General features: G+C 29.0%; 4 protein-coding genes across 5 annotated transcripts; 3 read left to right on the plus strand and 1 right to left on the minus strand.

Annotated features, from left to right (window-relative positions):
• Positions 1–4,071: 4,071 nt before the first annotated feature.
• LOC118066427 (glutathione S-transferase-like) lies at positions 4,072–5,364 on the minus strand. 2 transcript variants are annotated; one of them, XM_035082462.1, is made up of 5 exons: positions 5,263–5,364; positions 4,974–5,114; positions 4,683–4,850; positions 4,445–4,587; positions 4,192–4,359 (listed from the first exon to the last, which is right to left on the minus strand). In XM_035082462.1, the coding sequence occupies exons 2-5, from the start codon at positions 5,107–5,109 to the stop codon at positions 4,192–4,194; spliced, it is 615 nt and encodes a 204-aa protein (XP_034938353.1). In that variant the 5' UTR covers positions 5,110–5,114; positions 5,263–5,364. The 2 variants fall into 2 exon arrangements, with proteins under 2 accessions (XP_034938354.1, XP_034938353.1); XM_035082463.1 differs by lacking the exon at positions 5,263–5,364 and having other exon boundaries at positions 4,072–4,359; positions 4,974–5,109.
• A 357-nt stretch (positions 5,365–5,721) lies between these two features.
• Positions 5,722–6,794, plus strand: LOC118066426 (vesicle-associated membrane protein 7B-like). Its single transcript, XM_035082461.1, has 4 exons — positions 5,722–5,947; positions 5,999–6,221; positions 6,436–6,591; positions 6,660–6,794. The coding sequence occupies exons 1-4, from the start codon at positions 5,778–5,780 to the stop codon at positions 6,792–6,794; spliced, it is 684 nt and encodes a 227-aa protein (XP_034938352.1). The 5' UTR covers positions 5,722–5,777.
• A 3,345-nt stretch (positions 6,795–10,139) lies between these two features.
• On the plus strand, positions 10,140–14,985 carry LOC118066442 (uncharacterized). The gene is made up of 17 exons (XM_035082484.1): positions 10,140–10,283; positions 10,379–10,495; positions 10,570–10,687; positions 10,778–11,039; positions 11,119–11,241; positions 11,295–11,415; positions 11,494–11,630; positions 11,737–11,869; positions 11,947–12,003; positions 13,305–13,421; positions 13,494–13,611; positions 13,688–13,949; positions 14,019–14,141; positions 14,320–14,410; positions 14,478–14,614; positions 14,684–14,816; positions 14,886–14,985. Exons 1-17 carry the CDS (start codon positions 10,140–10,142, stop codon positions 14,955–14,957), a joined length of 2,265 nt encoding a protein of 754 aa, XP_034938375.1. The 3' UTR covers positions 14,958–14,985.
• A 610-nt stretch (positions 14,986–15,595) lies between these two features.
• LOC118066443 (uncharacterized) lies at positions 15,596–16,621 on the plus strand. Its single transcript, XM_035082485.1, has 4 exons — positions 15,596–15,677; positions 15,991–16,091; positions 16,160–16,277; positions 16,356–16,621. The coding sequence occupies exons 1-4, from the start codon at positions 15,596–15,598 to the stop codon at positions 16,619–16,621; spliced, it is 567 nt and encodes a 188-aa protein (XP_034938376.1).
• The last annotated feature ends 9 nt before the right edge of the window (positions 16,622–16,630 follow it).

Below are 16,630 nucleotides of genomic sequence, written 5' to 3' on the forward strand. Positions count from 1 at the left end.
TCTGAAAATATATCAATAATTATTCTAATAATGAAAGTAGTTTTAATAATAATTCAATTTAAAGCTAAAAAAAAATTTCATTTAATTCTATTATCAATAATTTTATCCAGTAATTCGCAATAGCTATTTTGGAAACAATTGTTTTTAAAGTAATTCATCACTTCATGTCACTCTCGGGGTAATGGTTGATATTTATTATTTTTTTTTTACTATTCATTAATTAAATAACGAATTAAAAACAAGTTGAAATAACTACAATTTCTTCATAGTGGAAATGTGTTTCCAGGTCTCTCATTGTCAAAAAATGATTAATGTGATCTCTGCTAAAAATAAATGAAATAATGATGAAAATAGATGTTCTTCATTGTTTGTCTTAGCTAATGAGCATCAAACATAAACAATAATTGAATATTAGCTTCAAAATAGTAGATCCATTATCAACAATGAATTTGCAACTCAAAACACTTATTCAAGAGTCTTATTAATATTTTAATTGACTGATTATATCTTGTAAATTCGATGCATCGAATAGACATGAGCACGTGTTAAAGAGTTTTTTGATTAGTCAGATGTCATAATCCACGACTTAACCTCAAGTTCTTCTATTATTACAGTTGTCACATTAATTTGACTACGTAAATAGTTACTAGTATTTATTTATCAATGACGACATAAACTGGTGACATAAATTATTAATATTATACTTGTTATGTTTATGATATAGTAATGTTGTTAGAGAGCTGTTTTTAAAAAAAAACAATCACTAATTACCACATTGCATCAATATAATCCGAGAAAACTATTTTAATAAATTTTCAACAAATAACATTCCATTGGAAGATGAGAAATTTGAATAAATTGAAAATATTCAGAAAATAAAATGAATGATAAAAATATGAAGAGAATATTTCTATTATATTGGATTGTATGTACAATTGATTTAATTTTCAAGATAATTTAACGGAACTTCAAAATTGTTTAAAATGACAAGGGATAAATTTTTAGTATTTGTAGCAACAGCAAATCATATTACACCCACGTGGCGTTTCCGTTGTCCCGGAATAGAGGCTTGAGCAGCTTACTTTTACTCAAGTCGACAGCAGAGAGAATTAAAACTGTCGAAATGTTATTTTTTTATCGTTGAATGTCAAACAAACCTTGTTGTCTGTAATTTTTAGACATTTCGCAATGCATAAATATAAACAATTTATGTAAAAAATAAAATAAGATTCCGTAACACTTATTTAATAATGCCTGAATATCAATCAACTGGAGAAGTGTCTGATGAATTAAAGTTGAAGAAGTCACATATATTTGTAGGTCAAATAGTAGGAGTTGTTATTTAATATTTTCATGAAGCCAAGTGAGAATGAAGGAAGGACAAACAAGAAAGAAAAAAAATAAGGAAAATAAGAGAAGTGATGAAATGAAAATGATGTAGAATATTGTAGTATGGAAAATTAAAGGGAGCAGAACTAGACACAAGACGACAGTCTCGGAGAACGGAAAAGCGTGACTCGAGGACCGCTGGTGGTCGATAGCAATGGCGCCGCGACCCCGCGGAGAAAATCAATCTCAGCTTGACGCCGGTCGGCCTTGTTTTCATACGGCAGTTCTTGTTGAACGAGACGACCAAACCACTTGCAGCAACATTATAGAAACAAAGATATTTTTTAATGCCGGACAATATGACAGAAAAAGCTCTAGTGGTCTAGTAGGTGTGAGCTTTCACAAAATAGACACACGGAACACTGGAGTACCGACCGAGCAGCTTCTAAAGAAATAGTAATATATATACAAAAAGGAACGATGTGGAAGAAGGAACAGATAAAAAAGCAGATAAGGGAATAAATTAGAATAAAAAAGAGATGAAGAAGAAACGATGACTCCAAAAATAGAGGAAATGAATACATAAATCTTCTTAGCGGATTCCCTTACTTTTGATGACTCGTTCGGTGGTGGAGACCTTCTGTGAGTTATTGGAGGTCATACTGGATGATGTCCGGTGGTAGTTTGGTTAGGCGGCTGGCACCAGCCGCACACCTTATCTCACTGCTGTCACTGCTGTCACTGACTTTCACACGACGGCGAAGCTACACCACTCAGGGTATAGCAGAGGGATTGAGTGTGTGAGCTAAGGATAGGAATGGGAGGACTGATGGCTGTGGGGATTCTGGGGAACAGCACCAGGGGGGAAATGGGAGGATAAGTATCTTGACCGTCTAGACCCGTCACGTTATGGCGCGAGTAACCCACAAGCGATGATGGTGGCAGCTGCAGGCTGCGCTAAATATTATCGCTCGTGATGAAACATGAGAGAGGCTCAAACACTATTTTTATTAAATTTTATCCTCTCCTCCTTCTCTCCTCTTTCACCGTTGACCTCTCGTCACCACAATTAGTTTGCGCTCAAGGGCTTCGTCTGTATACACACGAGCTAGCGACACTCGACGGTGTACGTCAACGATACAACGTTAAAGATTGACCCGATGCTAGTTTAATTATTGTTCTATAATCGTTTAATTGTTGAGTTTGTATTCAAACAGCTTATTTCTAAGCTGCGCTGACTACTGTACTCACTATTCAGTCGTGTGTTGTGCGCTATGACTGATTATTGCACCGCACGCTTCACAAAATATGCTGGTGACTGAGCTTAGCTTGTTGAAAACACACTTTTGATTACACGAAGGAGGGCTTTTAAAGCCAACCAAACGCACAGACACGGGTATCGGACACGACGGGCACACGGTGCTCTCACGACCGACACCACCGTAACCACCACGACGCACCGCGACTCGACACCCACGGTCGACCACGCCGCTAAATTCTACTACAAGATGTCTGTTCTGCTCCGTACTGTGATCACTGACGATCCGCCACTCATTGCGCGCATCCTCCATTGCGCAACAATCATTCGAGGTCATGCTTCGACCTTTTTCAGCATTCGCGGCGCTACTTGGCTGTTTACATATTGGCTTTGCGTTGAATAGTTTGCGCCACCTGTCATATTCGTTTATTGATAATAAAGAACTTCTGTTTTATTATCTATTGTATCAAATCAGTTATCATTGGAGTCAATGTTATCAATTTAATCGAAAGAGTACGCGCTATTCGAATTCCACAAAAAAGTGGCACAACAAAATATCTATTTCAAAATATCCCTATTCTTAATAATCCTTATTGTTCCATATATCTATGTTTAAATATTTTTATTTATAATACGTGTTTATTTCTAATATATTTTTATTCTCAAATTTCTCTAATCTCTTCTTCAATATTACAATTCATGTACATCTCTATTTTTAAATATCAATATTCTTGAATATTTTTGTTCTTAAATATTTCTATTTTTAATTATCTCTATTACATTCTCACAAAAAAACTCTATTTCCATTTATCTCTATTCCTGCAAGTAGATTGTGTCCTGAGGGATACCTTAAAATAAATAGAAGTTCTACACTAAAAGGAAGATCAATCTTTTAATGATCTTACATTAACAATGTTAAAATCAGTGTTTTATTTATTTATTTATTATTAAAGTAAAATAGTTTATATAATTATAAAAAACATTGTTAATAAATTACATTTTTTTCGACGGTTTTATGCATAACTTAAATATTTAGATTGAAGTATGTATTACCATAGTATTCACAGTGTGGCGAAAAGAATTGAAGCTATAATTCAGATTCTGTTTTTTTTTTAATAAATTATCAGGTAATAATTAAAAAAATCGTAAGTTTTTCGAATAACGAATAAGTTAACTAACGGATACATATTACAATATGAAATTTCTAAAGAAGATTGACTGTTGACAATATGTATTGCAGCGGATGATTTTACCATGCTTATTGCTTCTGGAGAGCTGAAAATGTAAAATAATGGCAATGTCTGTAAATTACAATTGTAATTCTAATATAAAAAAATTTACTCAAAAAACGTGATTTTTATTACTTTCAATACATACAAAAAAGAACAATAATGAATGATAAAAAAAGTTAGACAAATGATGATAATTTTTTGAATGTAGATGTTATATTTTTCAAAAGTAATTCTGAAAATGAAAGAGTCGTCTTAAAAACAATGAATAGTTTTTTAAAAGTATTTTTATTATAAGATATTTCAGTTGGAATGTATTAAAAAAACTTATGTTATAAATGTTAAGTCATAAACAATCTGATGATATCTCAATACTTAAAATTCTAATTTAGGTCGTTTATCAACCCATACTTTAATTTGAGGAATAGATAATACTTTCTCTCTAATACTCTGAAGATTGGGTCTGTTTTCTGTAATATTCACTTCGCAAACATTCTGAATGGAATCATGGATTGCAACAAAGAAGAGATCAGCATAACTCAGCTGAAAAAGTAGTAATAATAAATGAAGTTATTTCTTTTAATTTCAAATACTAATTTTTTTAATTATTTATAATATTAGAACTTACTTTGCCATCATGGAAATAGCCTTTATTTTTTGCTGCAATATTTTCAAACTTTTCCAAATAGAAGGGCAATGTATTCTTAATAAGTTCTGCTTTTTTAGTGGCCTTTATCGCCGAATCAGTCTCTAAATAGAATAAAGCAACCTCTGGAACGATATTTAAATTATTAGAATAACTTTCTTCTCGTTAATATGATGTATTATACAATAGATCAATTTGATAATAATAACCAGATACGTACGTTTTCTTAGATCATGAAGAGCATGAGCAACACAACCAATTTCTAAATCATCAACGTCCGTTTTACCATTTAAATCTAATTCTTTTGCCAGAAAACGGCAGATAGGTAGTGTTTGGCCATATGGCTTTCCATCGATTTCTAAAACTGGTAGTTGTCCAAAAGGTGTGCCTGAAAAGATTTTATGAATATTATGAACCAAAATGTTATTTCTTTTAAAAAGTAACTTATAAAACAATTCAAGAGAAATCATAATTATTTCAATTAAAATTATAAGCATTTAAAATGACATACTTGCTTTCATTTTCGGCCACTCTTCACGTGCAATTCGAATATCTTCAAATTTATATCCACCGTAACTCAGCAAGAATCGTATGGGTTCTCCCAGACCCATGACATTAAAGTAGGTCAACTTATACGTCCGCATCATTTTGTCTGAAACACAACGAAAAATCCACTTAAAATCTTTTATTTTATGCACTCCTTTAAAATTCAATGTTTAGATAAATTTATTTATAGAATTATTTAACTTTCAATGACTAGCTACTAGACATAAATATAAAATTATACAATGAACTCATACATTTAACTGATCACTGCTGACTGCTGTCTATCAATGAACTTTCTTATGCTACTATACTTTTATCTGATATCTCCCACCATTTTGCTCATTCTTATGTCCACTCTATACTCTTCTTTATATCTTTAGTTTATTTTTTGTTATCATACTTCAATTAAAAAATTGGGAAGATACAATTTTTATAATTAAACATTAGTAAAAAGTTATGCTAGTAAGAGATAAGATTTGTGAAAATTTAATAATGCAAATATGTTGTTTTTTATTATGAAAATTATCATATCTACACACGAGGATTGCCAATTTGATTGAATGATCATGCAACCAACAGAAGCTTGGTTTCGACAACCAACATTATTTTTATCAATATTTCTCCAATAACGTTAACTTATACATTCATATATCATTTTTTTCAGTACTGATTATGCTAATTTTAATCATCATTCGACTTCAGTCTGTTATTAGTTGTACAAAATAATTTTTCTTCCAGTTACTCAATTTAATTAGTTGTCATTTCAATAATGCAATCGCACGTCCTTTGTACTGTAGTAGTTAATTGGAACAAATCAAATTATACAATAGTTGCATCTTATTCACCTACAAATAATTCTGAACATAGGCGCATTTTACTTGATGCTATTAAAAAATTATCAACTGTTGAAGATGAAAAAATCAGCGTTATCTTTGATAAGTATGAATTCATATTTCTTTTATTATTTCAGTAAATAACTTATTTACATAGTAGGTACATTGTCCATATTCTGATTGGAGAACTTCTGTATTATGCTTGTTTGACATCAATTCATTATTCTCCGACAGAAGCAAAAAAAGTTTCAATTTTTGCTCAAAAATTTTTGGATCGAGTTAGGAATGTCTATCGAGAGTTACCACTTATTGCAGATCTTACTCAAGATTTAGATAATTATTTTACTACTAACGTTTCCACACCTCTTAAAAAAATATGTGTAAGTTAAAATACATCAATTATTATTGTATATATCTATATATATTTTATTTATTTATTAATAACTTTTTTCCTCAATAAATCACCCAATACATTAGGTATAATACGAACTTATTTAATAATATAATATGATTTTGATTATTTTTAATTGTCTACTTCAAAAAAGTGTACTCAAAAAGCTTTTTTTTGTCTTATGCATTTTATAAATATCTTAGACATCCCAGCAGTATCAAGATACGAGTTCTTTGCCGATAATCCACGGTGAACTTGCTGAAGTACGTAAGATTTTGCTTGATTCAGTGCAGAAGCTCATCGATCGAGGCCAGAAGCTCGATGAACTAGTAAAGAAAACACAGTCATTAGAAATTATGGTATATACTTTTTATTTATGTTAATCAAGTGTTAATAATTAATATTATATGAATAAAAAAATTTCCAGGTACATAAAGATTTTATATTATCATCAAGATCAACGAAGAAGAAAAAAGGTATATTTGTAGCAATTTTTTTATCAAGTATTATGCTATTATCGAGCTTAGTATTTGGTATTCTTTTTTACATTGAAGCTATGTGAAAAAATATTAATAAGTTTAAATAAACAAAATGAAAAAAAAAATTGGTACTCTCACAGTTTGTCTACATTATATCAGTATTAAATTCCAATAAATCAGAAATTTTATGTCGTTAAAAATACAATGTCGAGATAATATTGATTCTGGAGTTAGTTTTGAAAAATTTATTTTTATGACAATGGATATTGTATCTCACTAATTTGTAATAAAATAAATTAAACAGTTATCTAAGCCGTTTTGTTAATATTTTGTTGAATGAACATATCCCAAAAAAACATCAGATAATCTTTTCATTATGAAATAAAATTTAAAACTGTTTTTATTAGAAAGAAAATTGTCTATTGAAAGATAAAATTTTCTAAAATTATTTTTGCTATTGAATTCAGCTTCCAGCTCAATTCAAAATGAAGTTATTGTTCGGATTTTTTTTTTTAAATATGAGAAAAAAAAATTCGTAAGAATTTGAATTTCTTTATCAGCAAGAATGATGCTAAATTTGGTATTTCATAAAATCATGAATCTCAACTCAGCATTTTTCTATAAAATCTTTATCAAATATTTTTATCGATTGAAATTTATTTCTTTTTTTCATAAACTAGTTTCTATTGAGAATTCTGGACAAGTAATTTTACACGGTATAAGGTCAATATAGCTTTTCTACAATAGTTACCGACAATAAAAATCAATTTCCTTCAGTCTGACATTGACTTCCGTGAGTGAAACTTGTCTAAGTTTTTTAGTTTTTTAGTCAACAGTTTTTGAGAAGAAAATTTTTAAAATGGTTAATTAAAAATATGAGAATTGGTGATATATTTTTGTGTGTTCGTGTAGTAGTTTCTGAAGAAAAAATTTAAGATGTGGTTGCTATCGTTTCTACAATCATCGATTCTCATTGAAGCATCATAATGAGCAACAATCAGCTAATTTTTGCTAGCAAGTATTGACTCTTTTGTAATTAATAAAAATTCTTATTTGATTCAATTTTTAATTACCTTCATAACTAAAAATTTTATGACAGGTAAAATAAATTTTACTAGACTTTATGGAGTTATTTATACAATAAAAATTCATTTAAGATAATTAAATGAATGAGTGATAAATTATTTATAGTCAATACTGAAGATGAAAAGAAAACGATTGTAGTTGACTGCGTAAAACATACTTACCTGTAGAGTTTGAAACCGGAGCTCTCCGTAAAAACAAGTACTGTACTATCAACAAGTCAAAAATCCATTGATTGCTTCCTTGTTTTAGAGTATTAAGATCAAATTTTTGTAAATATATTTGATGCTGTCAAATAAATCTCTTCCGATCACTCCACTGAATAATTATTGTTTTTTAGTATTTTCCTTCCATATAAATTTTTATATTCAAAATCTGCAAGCAAATATAGTAATAGTTATGAATGTTTAATTATAAGTTCATCAATTGTCAACATTCAGAGTACAATGTGCCGAACCATAACATATTCAAATTGAACCCCCTTGAATGCTTTTCAAAACAATTGAATTAATAATAAAGGTATACGAGCTTATACTTTGTTAATGTCAATATTAATATGCAATGAAAATTATTGCAGCCACAAACAGAACAATGAACGTAGGTAGAATTTTATACTTTGAATAGCACCCCCCATATCATTCTACATGACATTTAATATACAAAAGTTGCCAATTTCCATTCCATCGTTAATAGTAAAGACTCATGAACATAAAGTAAATGAATTCAATGATTGACACTCCATATTTGCAACATGACAGGTCGATTAATTATTATGGTTGGAACTATTGTGGCAAAATAAAAAAATTTTAATTTATCTACTCATTCCAAATAACGAGTTAATGTAAACGTTAATTTAATTCTAATTGTAATAATTAAAAAATATAACAGAACAATTGAGTAAGATCTATGTTCGAATTGTCTAATACTCTTTTTTTTAATTTTTCTTTAACCATTTATCTGAATCGCCTTGACATTCTGAAGTCCTTATTTCCGGACTATCTGGTCTTTTAATACATAATTTTTTACTATACATTCTCAATTATAGTTATTTCAAAGTTATGATGAGATAGTACACCATATTTCTCAGATTACAAAAATTTCTAAATCTTATGAACAAAAGAAGTCAAATGCTTAATAAAAGTACTGGTAAAAATTTTTTACTATATACTGGAATTTTTGGGTATCATCTAATTATATTAAGACATAACAAAATTAAGCAATAATTTAATCTGGCAATATTGAATTCAATTTAATGTTTTTTAAAGTTGTCAAGACATACTTCACTCTCCTACTTTCCACGTAAAAAGACAAAGCTTTATAGTATTATTGTTTTTTTTAATCAAAAGTAGTCTATCATATTATCATAGAATAGTATTATTTATTTGACACAAATTTTTGTATCTTTTATTTAAATGAATCTAGTTAAGTAAAATAAACAATTTATTAGACACACTTCTTACTTTAAGCAAAATTTTGAAAAATAATTTCGATGACTTGTCAATTATTGACACAAATGTTTTGATAAATTTTTAATTATTATTTCATACATAAGAATTAGACCCAAAGATCAACTAAGATTGAAATTAATGGATGAGTCAATTTTAATATTTGCAGCGTTTATGCACTTACCCAAATATTATAGGATATATCCAATGCCACTAAATTCATTGTCAGTAGATGAAGACGAGTCAATTCTTTCTAGTTTCCTCTACTTCAAGATAGAAAAGAAATTTCCTTTTTCTGCTAAGTTGATACATTCCTTATACGATTGTCAAGATAGAAATAATTTTCATAAAATGCACCATTTTTCAAGTTATAAAACCTCTCAGTCGTCATCAGTTTCACTAGAACACCTAATTTACTCTATTCGTAATCTGAAAATAAATAACAGTTTTAATTCAATAATCAGTTGCATAGTATACATTTTGTTCAAGTCTAAAGTAAATCATTTATTTTTTACCACTCAAGGAAAATTACATTAACAACTAACCCTTCTTAAATGCTCTTCCAAATAATTGGATCAATAGAAAAGATATAAAGCAAAGCATATACGTAATGTAAGAGCAATTTTAATAGTTAATACAATAAATGAAGGAGAAGTGTAAAAATAGGATATAAGTAACATTATATTCTTTGAATCATGTATTCATATCATAATTTACACCAATTTTCGTCATTATTTCATCAGAAGAAATAATCTTCCCGTCATTGAAAATTATGTTATCACCGTCAGTTGAAAATAGATTTATAATCACCATGAATCTGTAAAATATAACAATCAAGCAGGTCAGTTGATGTCTTTACTATTATTACAAACGTTAGTCATTTCAAGAGTCAATAATAAAATGGAGTTATTTTCTAATCCACGGTATCGGGTTAATATTATTTTATTACGGGTTTTAGGACAGTGGCCATTCCAACCAAAAATTGAACGATTTCTAGTAACATTATTATGGAGTACTATAATTTCAAGTCTACTAGTACCACAAGTAATGTTATATTTTTTAAAAAAAAGAAGATTTCAATGTATTATTGAAACCTGAAGTAACCGAATCGTCATTGTGTTTTTCGAATTTATTACTAGATTCACCGGTGTGTGATTGAACCGACTGAAGAGATTTTAATGTCAAATATTCCACCTCTTATTACAGTCAGTTTGAGTATGGCAAAAATGATCAACAGCATTTTTAATGGGAATAAAGTAATAATATGAATAAAATAATTACTCGTCATGTAACAATCGTTGCAGAAAATAAATCCAATTTTTGTCATTAGATTCGGCAATTATTAATGCTGATGAACGATGAATGGGCGAAAATGAAACCTGGACCCAGTTTTGACATCATGCAAAAATATGCTAATGATGGATATAAATACACAGTATTTTATTGCTGTAAATATAAATTCTCTAAATATTTAACAGTTTATTAAATACCGAAAATTTCAAGAGAATCACCGAATTGATTCAATTTAAATATTTTAGTTTTGATGTACAATTCCATGGTTGTATTTCTTCTTCTTCCAATGCGGCCGAAATTAATGGTCTGGTTAGGTCTATCAGATGTTGAGGCCGAATTTTTATTACCGTTTCCTACAGATTATTGGATTAATGATGATAAATATTTCATTTTTATTGTAATGCATGTATATTTTGGCACAACATTTGTGATAACTGCTATCGCTGGTCCCGATGTTTTATACATGGTTTTTGTCCAACATGTATGTGGAATGTTTGCTGAAGTAAGGTAGTGCAATATAACTATTATCAATGAACATAAATTATCATTTATTCTAATAATGACTTTGTAATTGTATCAAACTTAGCTATCGGCTGGAGAATGTACCAACCAAGCCATTGTCAGACGTCGATCTTTATGTTGATAAAAGAGACGATGAAGCATTCTTAATTATTTCTGATTGTATTAGGCAACATAATAGAGCAATCGAGTAAGATAATGTTTTTTTTTAATATTTTCTAATTGATTACTATCCATATTCAGTCCGTATCTCAATTATCTTTCGTTTATCAGTTTTTCCGTTCGTCTTGAAAAAACATACAGCTGGTTATTTTTGTATGTAGTCTGCGTTAATACATTGGTCTTAACTTTTTCGGGAGTTCAGGTAATGTTTCTATGCTAATATACTCAATGCTATTGAAAATACATATTTATTTAATGATAAAACTAATTTTGTCATTAGATGATGACTCATCTTGATGATGTGGATGAATTATTCCGATACATTCCGTTTGCTGGTAGTCAATTGATGCATATTTTCGTTGAAAGTATCGTTGCACAACAATTAATGGAGCACAGTAGTCACGTAGATTATGCCATGTAAATAATTATCACAGAAAATAGCTGTGTATTTTAAATATTGTATCATTTAACTCAAATCATTTCTTAGAATAGTAAAGTCTATCATTGATAATATTTATTTCAGAACCATGATGAGATGGTACGCCATATCTCTTAGATCACAGAAACTTCTGAATCTTATGACCATAAGAAGTCGAGTACTCAATAAAATTACTGCTGGAAAAATTTTCGTCTTATCATTGGAATTTTTCGGCACTGTATGATTATATAAACACATTAAATTAAGCAACAGTTTAATTTGGCAATATTGAATTCGATTAAATTTTTTTTCAAGGTTGTCAAGACATCAATGACATACTTTACACTCTTACGTTCGATGCAGGAAGAAGAGGTTTGATAGAATAATGATCATATTTATAGAGAAAAATTGTTTGAATCATCATAGTATAGTATAAATACGTTTAGGAATTCATAAATTCATATCATTTAAATCTCTCAAACCATCAAGGTAGTTAAGATTTTTTGTACTGTTCGTTGAAATAAATTTAGTTGAGCAAATATAATTGTTTATTGAATAGGTTCTCTACATCTTGTGAATTCTAGTGATAAGAGATTATGGTAAGTTGAAAATTATTCTTTTACATATCAAAACAAAAATAAAATATTTTAATGGGATTTATACTGATAAATAGTTCTATTTTAATGTTTACAGCATCATACTCACTTGCCAATGACTACGAGATGCATCCAACGCAAAAGAATGTTCTGATGAGAAATCTTTCCAGTTTCATTTTTTCCATCTTCACAAAAACGTTTTCTCCTTTCACTGAGTTTATCTATCATTGACACAGTCGATGAGGTAGAAATAGTTTCTATAAAATGCACCATTTGGTCTAAAAAATTTTTTTCTGCACATTATAGAGCCTTTTATTTATCTTTAACCCCATGAAAGATTTGTAGTCATCCATCTTGTACTCTACAAAAAAATAACAGCTTCAATTCAATAATCAGTTGTACAGTATACATTTTGTTCAAGTATAGAATAAGAATCATTTATTTTCTATCACGTGAGGAAAATTACATTAACAACCAACCCTTCTTAAATGTTCTTCCAAATAATTAAATCAATACAAAAGATATAAAGCAAAGCATATGCGTAAGGGAACAGCAATTTTAATAATTAATGCAATAAATGTCGGCAAAGCACACAAGTAGGATATAAGTAACATCCTATTCTTTGTATCAGGTATTACCATACCATAATTTACGACATTTTCTATCATTATTTCATCAGCAGAAATAATTGTCACGTCATTGAAAATTACTTTTTCGTTGTCTGCTGAGAATAGGTTCATAATAATAGATAATAAGTAAAACTTAACAATCAAGACGTTCAGTTGATGTTCTCACTATGATTACAAGTGATAGTAATATGAAAAATAAAATGGAATTATTTTCTCTACCACGATATCGAATATGCGTATTTTTAATACGAATCCTAGGGCATTGGCCTTATCAGTCCAAAGTTGAGAGTATTTTTCTAATAATACTATGGAGTGTTATCATTTTAAGCTTAGTTATACCGCAAGTAAATTTGAATTTAAAAAAATTATCATAAAGTTAATGATTTTTTTTTAAATAATAACTTCGAAAATTAAAATAAATATCATGTGAACACAAATTGATCATTAGGTTCATGCGTGTATAGCCGAACCTACTGAGGAAGTCATAATATCCAATACTCCACCATTAATCTGCGTTAGTATATCAACCGCAAAAATGTTAAATTGCTTTTTCAATGTTCACAAGGTAAATATATCTGTCCATAGATGATGAAATACACTAAATCTTTTGCAAATACAATGAACAATGTTTGATTAGGTACGTCAATTATTGATATTGATGCAAGATGAGTGGACAAGATTAAAGCCTGGACCTGGTTATGACATTATGCTAAAATATGCTAATGATGGCTACAAGTATACAATGCTTTATTGTGGTAAATAGTAATCAATTCAATTGGTTGCTGAAGTTCTCGTACCAAAAAATCTACAGTCCAAATCATTGGCTTTCAGGGTTGATTTATAATTCTATGGTCGTTTTTCTTCTTCTTCCAATGCGACCAAAAGTGTTGGTTTGGCTAGGTTTATCAAATGCTGATGCAGATTATCAGCTACCATTTCCTACCAATTACTGGGTGGACACTGATCAGTACTTTTTCTACATTGCGGCTCACGTCTACTTGGGGACAGTTTTTGTTATAACTGCTGTAGTTGGTCCAGATGTTCTGTTCTTTATGTTTGTGCAACATGTTTGTGGATTATTCGCTGTAGTATGGTAATTATTCTTAGCCATTTCAATGTTTTATATGATAAAAATATCTGATAAAGTCCGAATTTTTTAAAGTGATCAATTGGAAAATATTCCAATTAGAGGAATGTCAAGATCTAATCTATACATTGAAAAATCGAAAGATCAATCATTTTTTATTATTTCTGATTGTATTAGACAACACAATAAAGCAATTGAGTGAGTATCTGTTTGCCCTTAATGCACATTAAGTTTTTGATTTATTGCCAATAATCAAATAAGTTTATTTATTATTTCTTTTTTTCGGTGGTAATATTTAATGAAAAATTAATTCGCCTGTCATAAATATTTATAACATTTAAAAAATCTTGATAATTTATTAGACTTTGTTCATCAGGTTTGCTGCTCTTGTGGATGACACATTTTGTTGGTCATTTTTCTTTAGTGTTGGCATGAATACCCTGATCATGACCTTTTCAGGAATTCAGGTAACTAGTATTCACTTCTGTTTCAATTTTTTTTATCAATAAATTGATTTGTAAATTATCTCATTAGCTTGTGACTCACTTGGATGATGTAGATGAATTATTTCGGTATGGACCATTTGCTGTTGGTCAAATGATCCATATTCTTGTTGAAAGTATTATCTCTCAACGATTGATGGATCATAGTGGTCAAGTAGATAATTCAATGTAAATCTTTGAGAGCATTTAATGAATTATTTTTATGTTTTTGTATTAAATAAATAGTATTAATTTTAGAATAATGATGAAATGGTACGCTATATCTCTTAGATCACAAAAATTATTAAACCTGATGACTATGAGAAGTAGAGTATTGACCAAAATATCAGCAGGAAGAATTTTTATTTTATCCATTGAATTTTTCGGGGTTGTATGATCAATTTCTATTTCTATAACAAGTTTGTTTAAAACTAATAATAATAATTTCAATTTTTTATAGGTTGTAAAAACATCAATGTCTTATTTTACGCTTTTACGATCAGTAAAAGAAAATGGATATTATGACGAATAAAAATATTATCCAACTCTCTAGACAAGAAGCTGAAATCTTTGTTTCATGAATTATGATAGAAATTATTTTTTTATGCTTGTAGAAAGAATTTAAAAAATTAAAATAATTTTACTTATGTTGCAAAAATGATTTATCTTAAAATTGTAATTTTTTAATTTTTATCACTTTTTTTTTAAATTAATTAAACTCACTTTTATGTTAGAAATATCCGAACTAACTTGCAAAATAATTGCAAATCCAGCATAATAATTAATCAATTTCTGTTACCATGTTATTACTATAATGCAACACAGTATTTTCCTTTTCTCCGTAAATAATTATTTGCAAAAAACCATGTGAGTTGAAAAGCACTTAAGGTTCTACATCGACCCTAAGAACTGTCAATATTTAATGAAATTTATAAGAGTACAATAGAAAACATAGAATTATAAATATTTAATAACTCGAGACATTAAAAAGAAGCAATTTTCACGTCATTCATTTTATTATCAAGATTTTCAGAAGATTGATAACGTATGTATCTAGCGGATTAAAGTAGTCAGTTCGTCTTTTCAACTGTGAACAAAGAAAAGCAATATGAATTTATATTCATTGCCTCGGTATCAGCTTAATGTATTTTTGCTTAAAATTTTGGGAGTATGGCCTTATCAACCAAAATATCTACGACAATTAATAATATCAACATGGATATTAATTCTAATAACCACACTATCAGCAGAAGTAAAATTCGATTTTCATACTAGCTATCAAGAATAGTATATTACACACTAAGCGAAGAAAGGTAGGTTGACTTACGAGTACTTATAGTTCATTTTCTTCTCTTGGTGTAAAATATACTATTCCTTTCAATAGAATCAACTTTATGATTAGTAACATTGTTGCCTACTGAGTACCATAAAACTATCAAAAGTTTACTAAATAGGAAACAATGTTAATAAATAAATCATTACATCTGATTGTTTAATTTGAAATTATTGTTTTCATTTTTTCCAAAATATTTTAAAAATTAACCAATAGGTTCATCGTATTATAGTTGACCCAAGTGAAGAAGTAATCATTCTTGATTTTACTTGTTGTATGACATCTACTATAGCTATATCCAAATGGCTGAACAGTATATTTAATCAAAATAATGTAAATAATGATTTTTACCAATTGTTTAATACACGATCATTTGAAATAATTGTTTGATTTATCATTAGATTCAACTGTTATTAGATCTTATGCAAGACACATGGTCAAATCTTAAACCTGGTCGTGAGACTGATATCATGACAAAGTATGCTGAAGATGGGAAAAAATATTGTTTCTATTATTGCAGTAAATAATAGTTGCTATTTCAATGAAAATAATAACTTATAATAACCATTAATCTGTTGATCTATTGAATTATTTTAGTGATGTTTTATGTTTCTATGGTGATTTTTCTACTACTTCCAATGCGAGATAAGTTGATGGTATTACTGGGTCTATCAGATGGTCCAGCAGAATGGGCATTTCCGTATTTCGTTGACTACTGGATCGATGAACAAAAATATTTCTTCTGGATTGAATTACATATGAGTATCGGTTCTGCTTTTACAATAACTGCTATCGCTGGTCCAGATTTAATTTTTTTGGTTTTTATGCAACACACTTGTGGAATGTTTGCTGTAATTTGGTAATTAACTTCA

This window comes from Chelonus insularis, unplaced genomic scaffold (assembly GCF_013357705.1).
Source record: "Chelonus insularis isolate UGA/USDA-ARS -01 unplaced genomic scaffold, ASM1335770v1 contig_346_pilon, whole genome shotgun sequence".
In the NCBI taxonomy this organism is placed as follows: domain Eukaryota; kingdom Metazoa; phylum Arthropoda; class Insecta; order Hymenoptera; family Braconidae; genus Chelonus; species Chelonus insularis.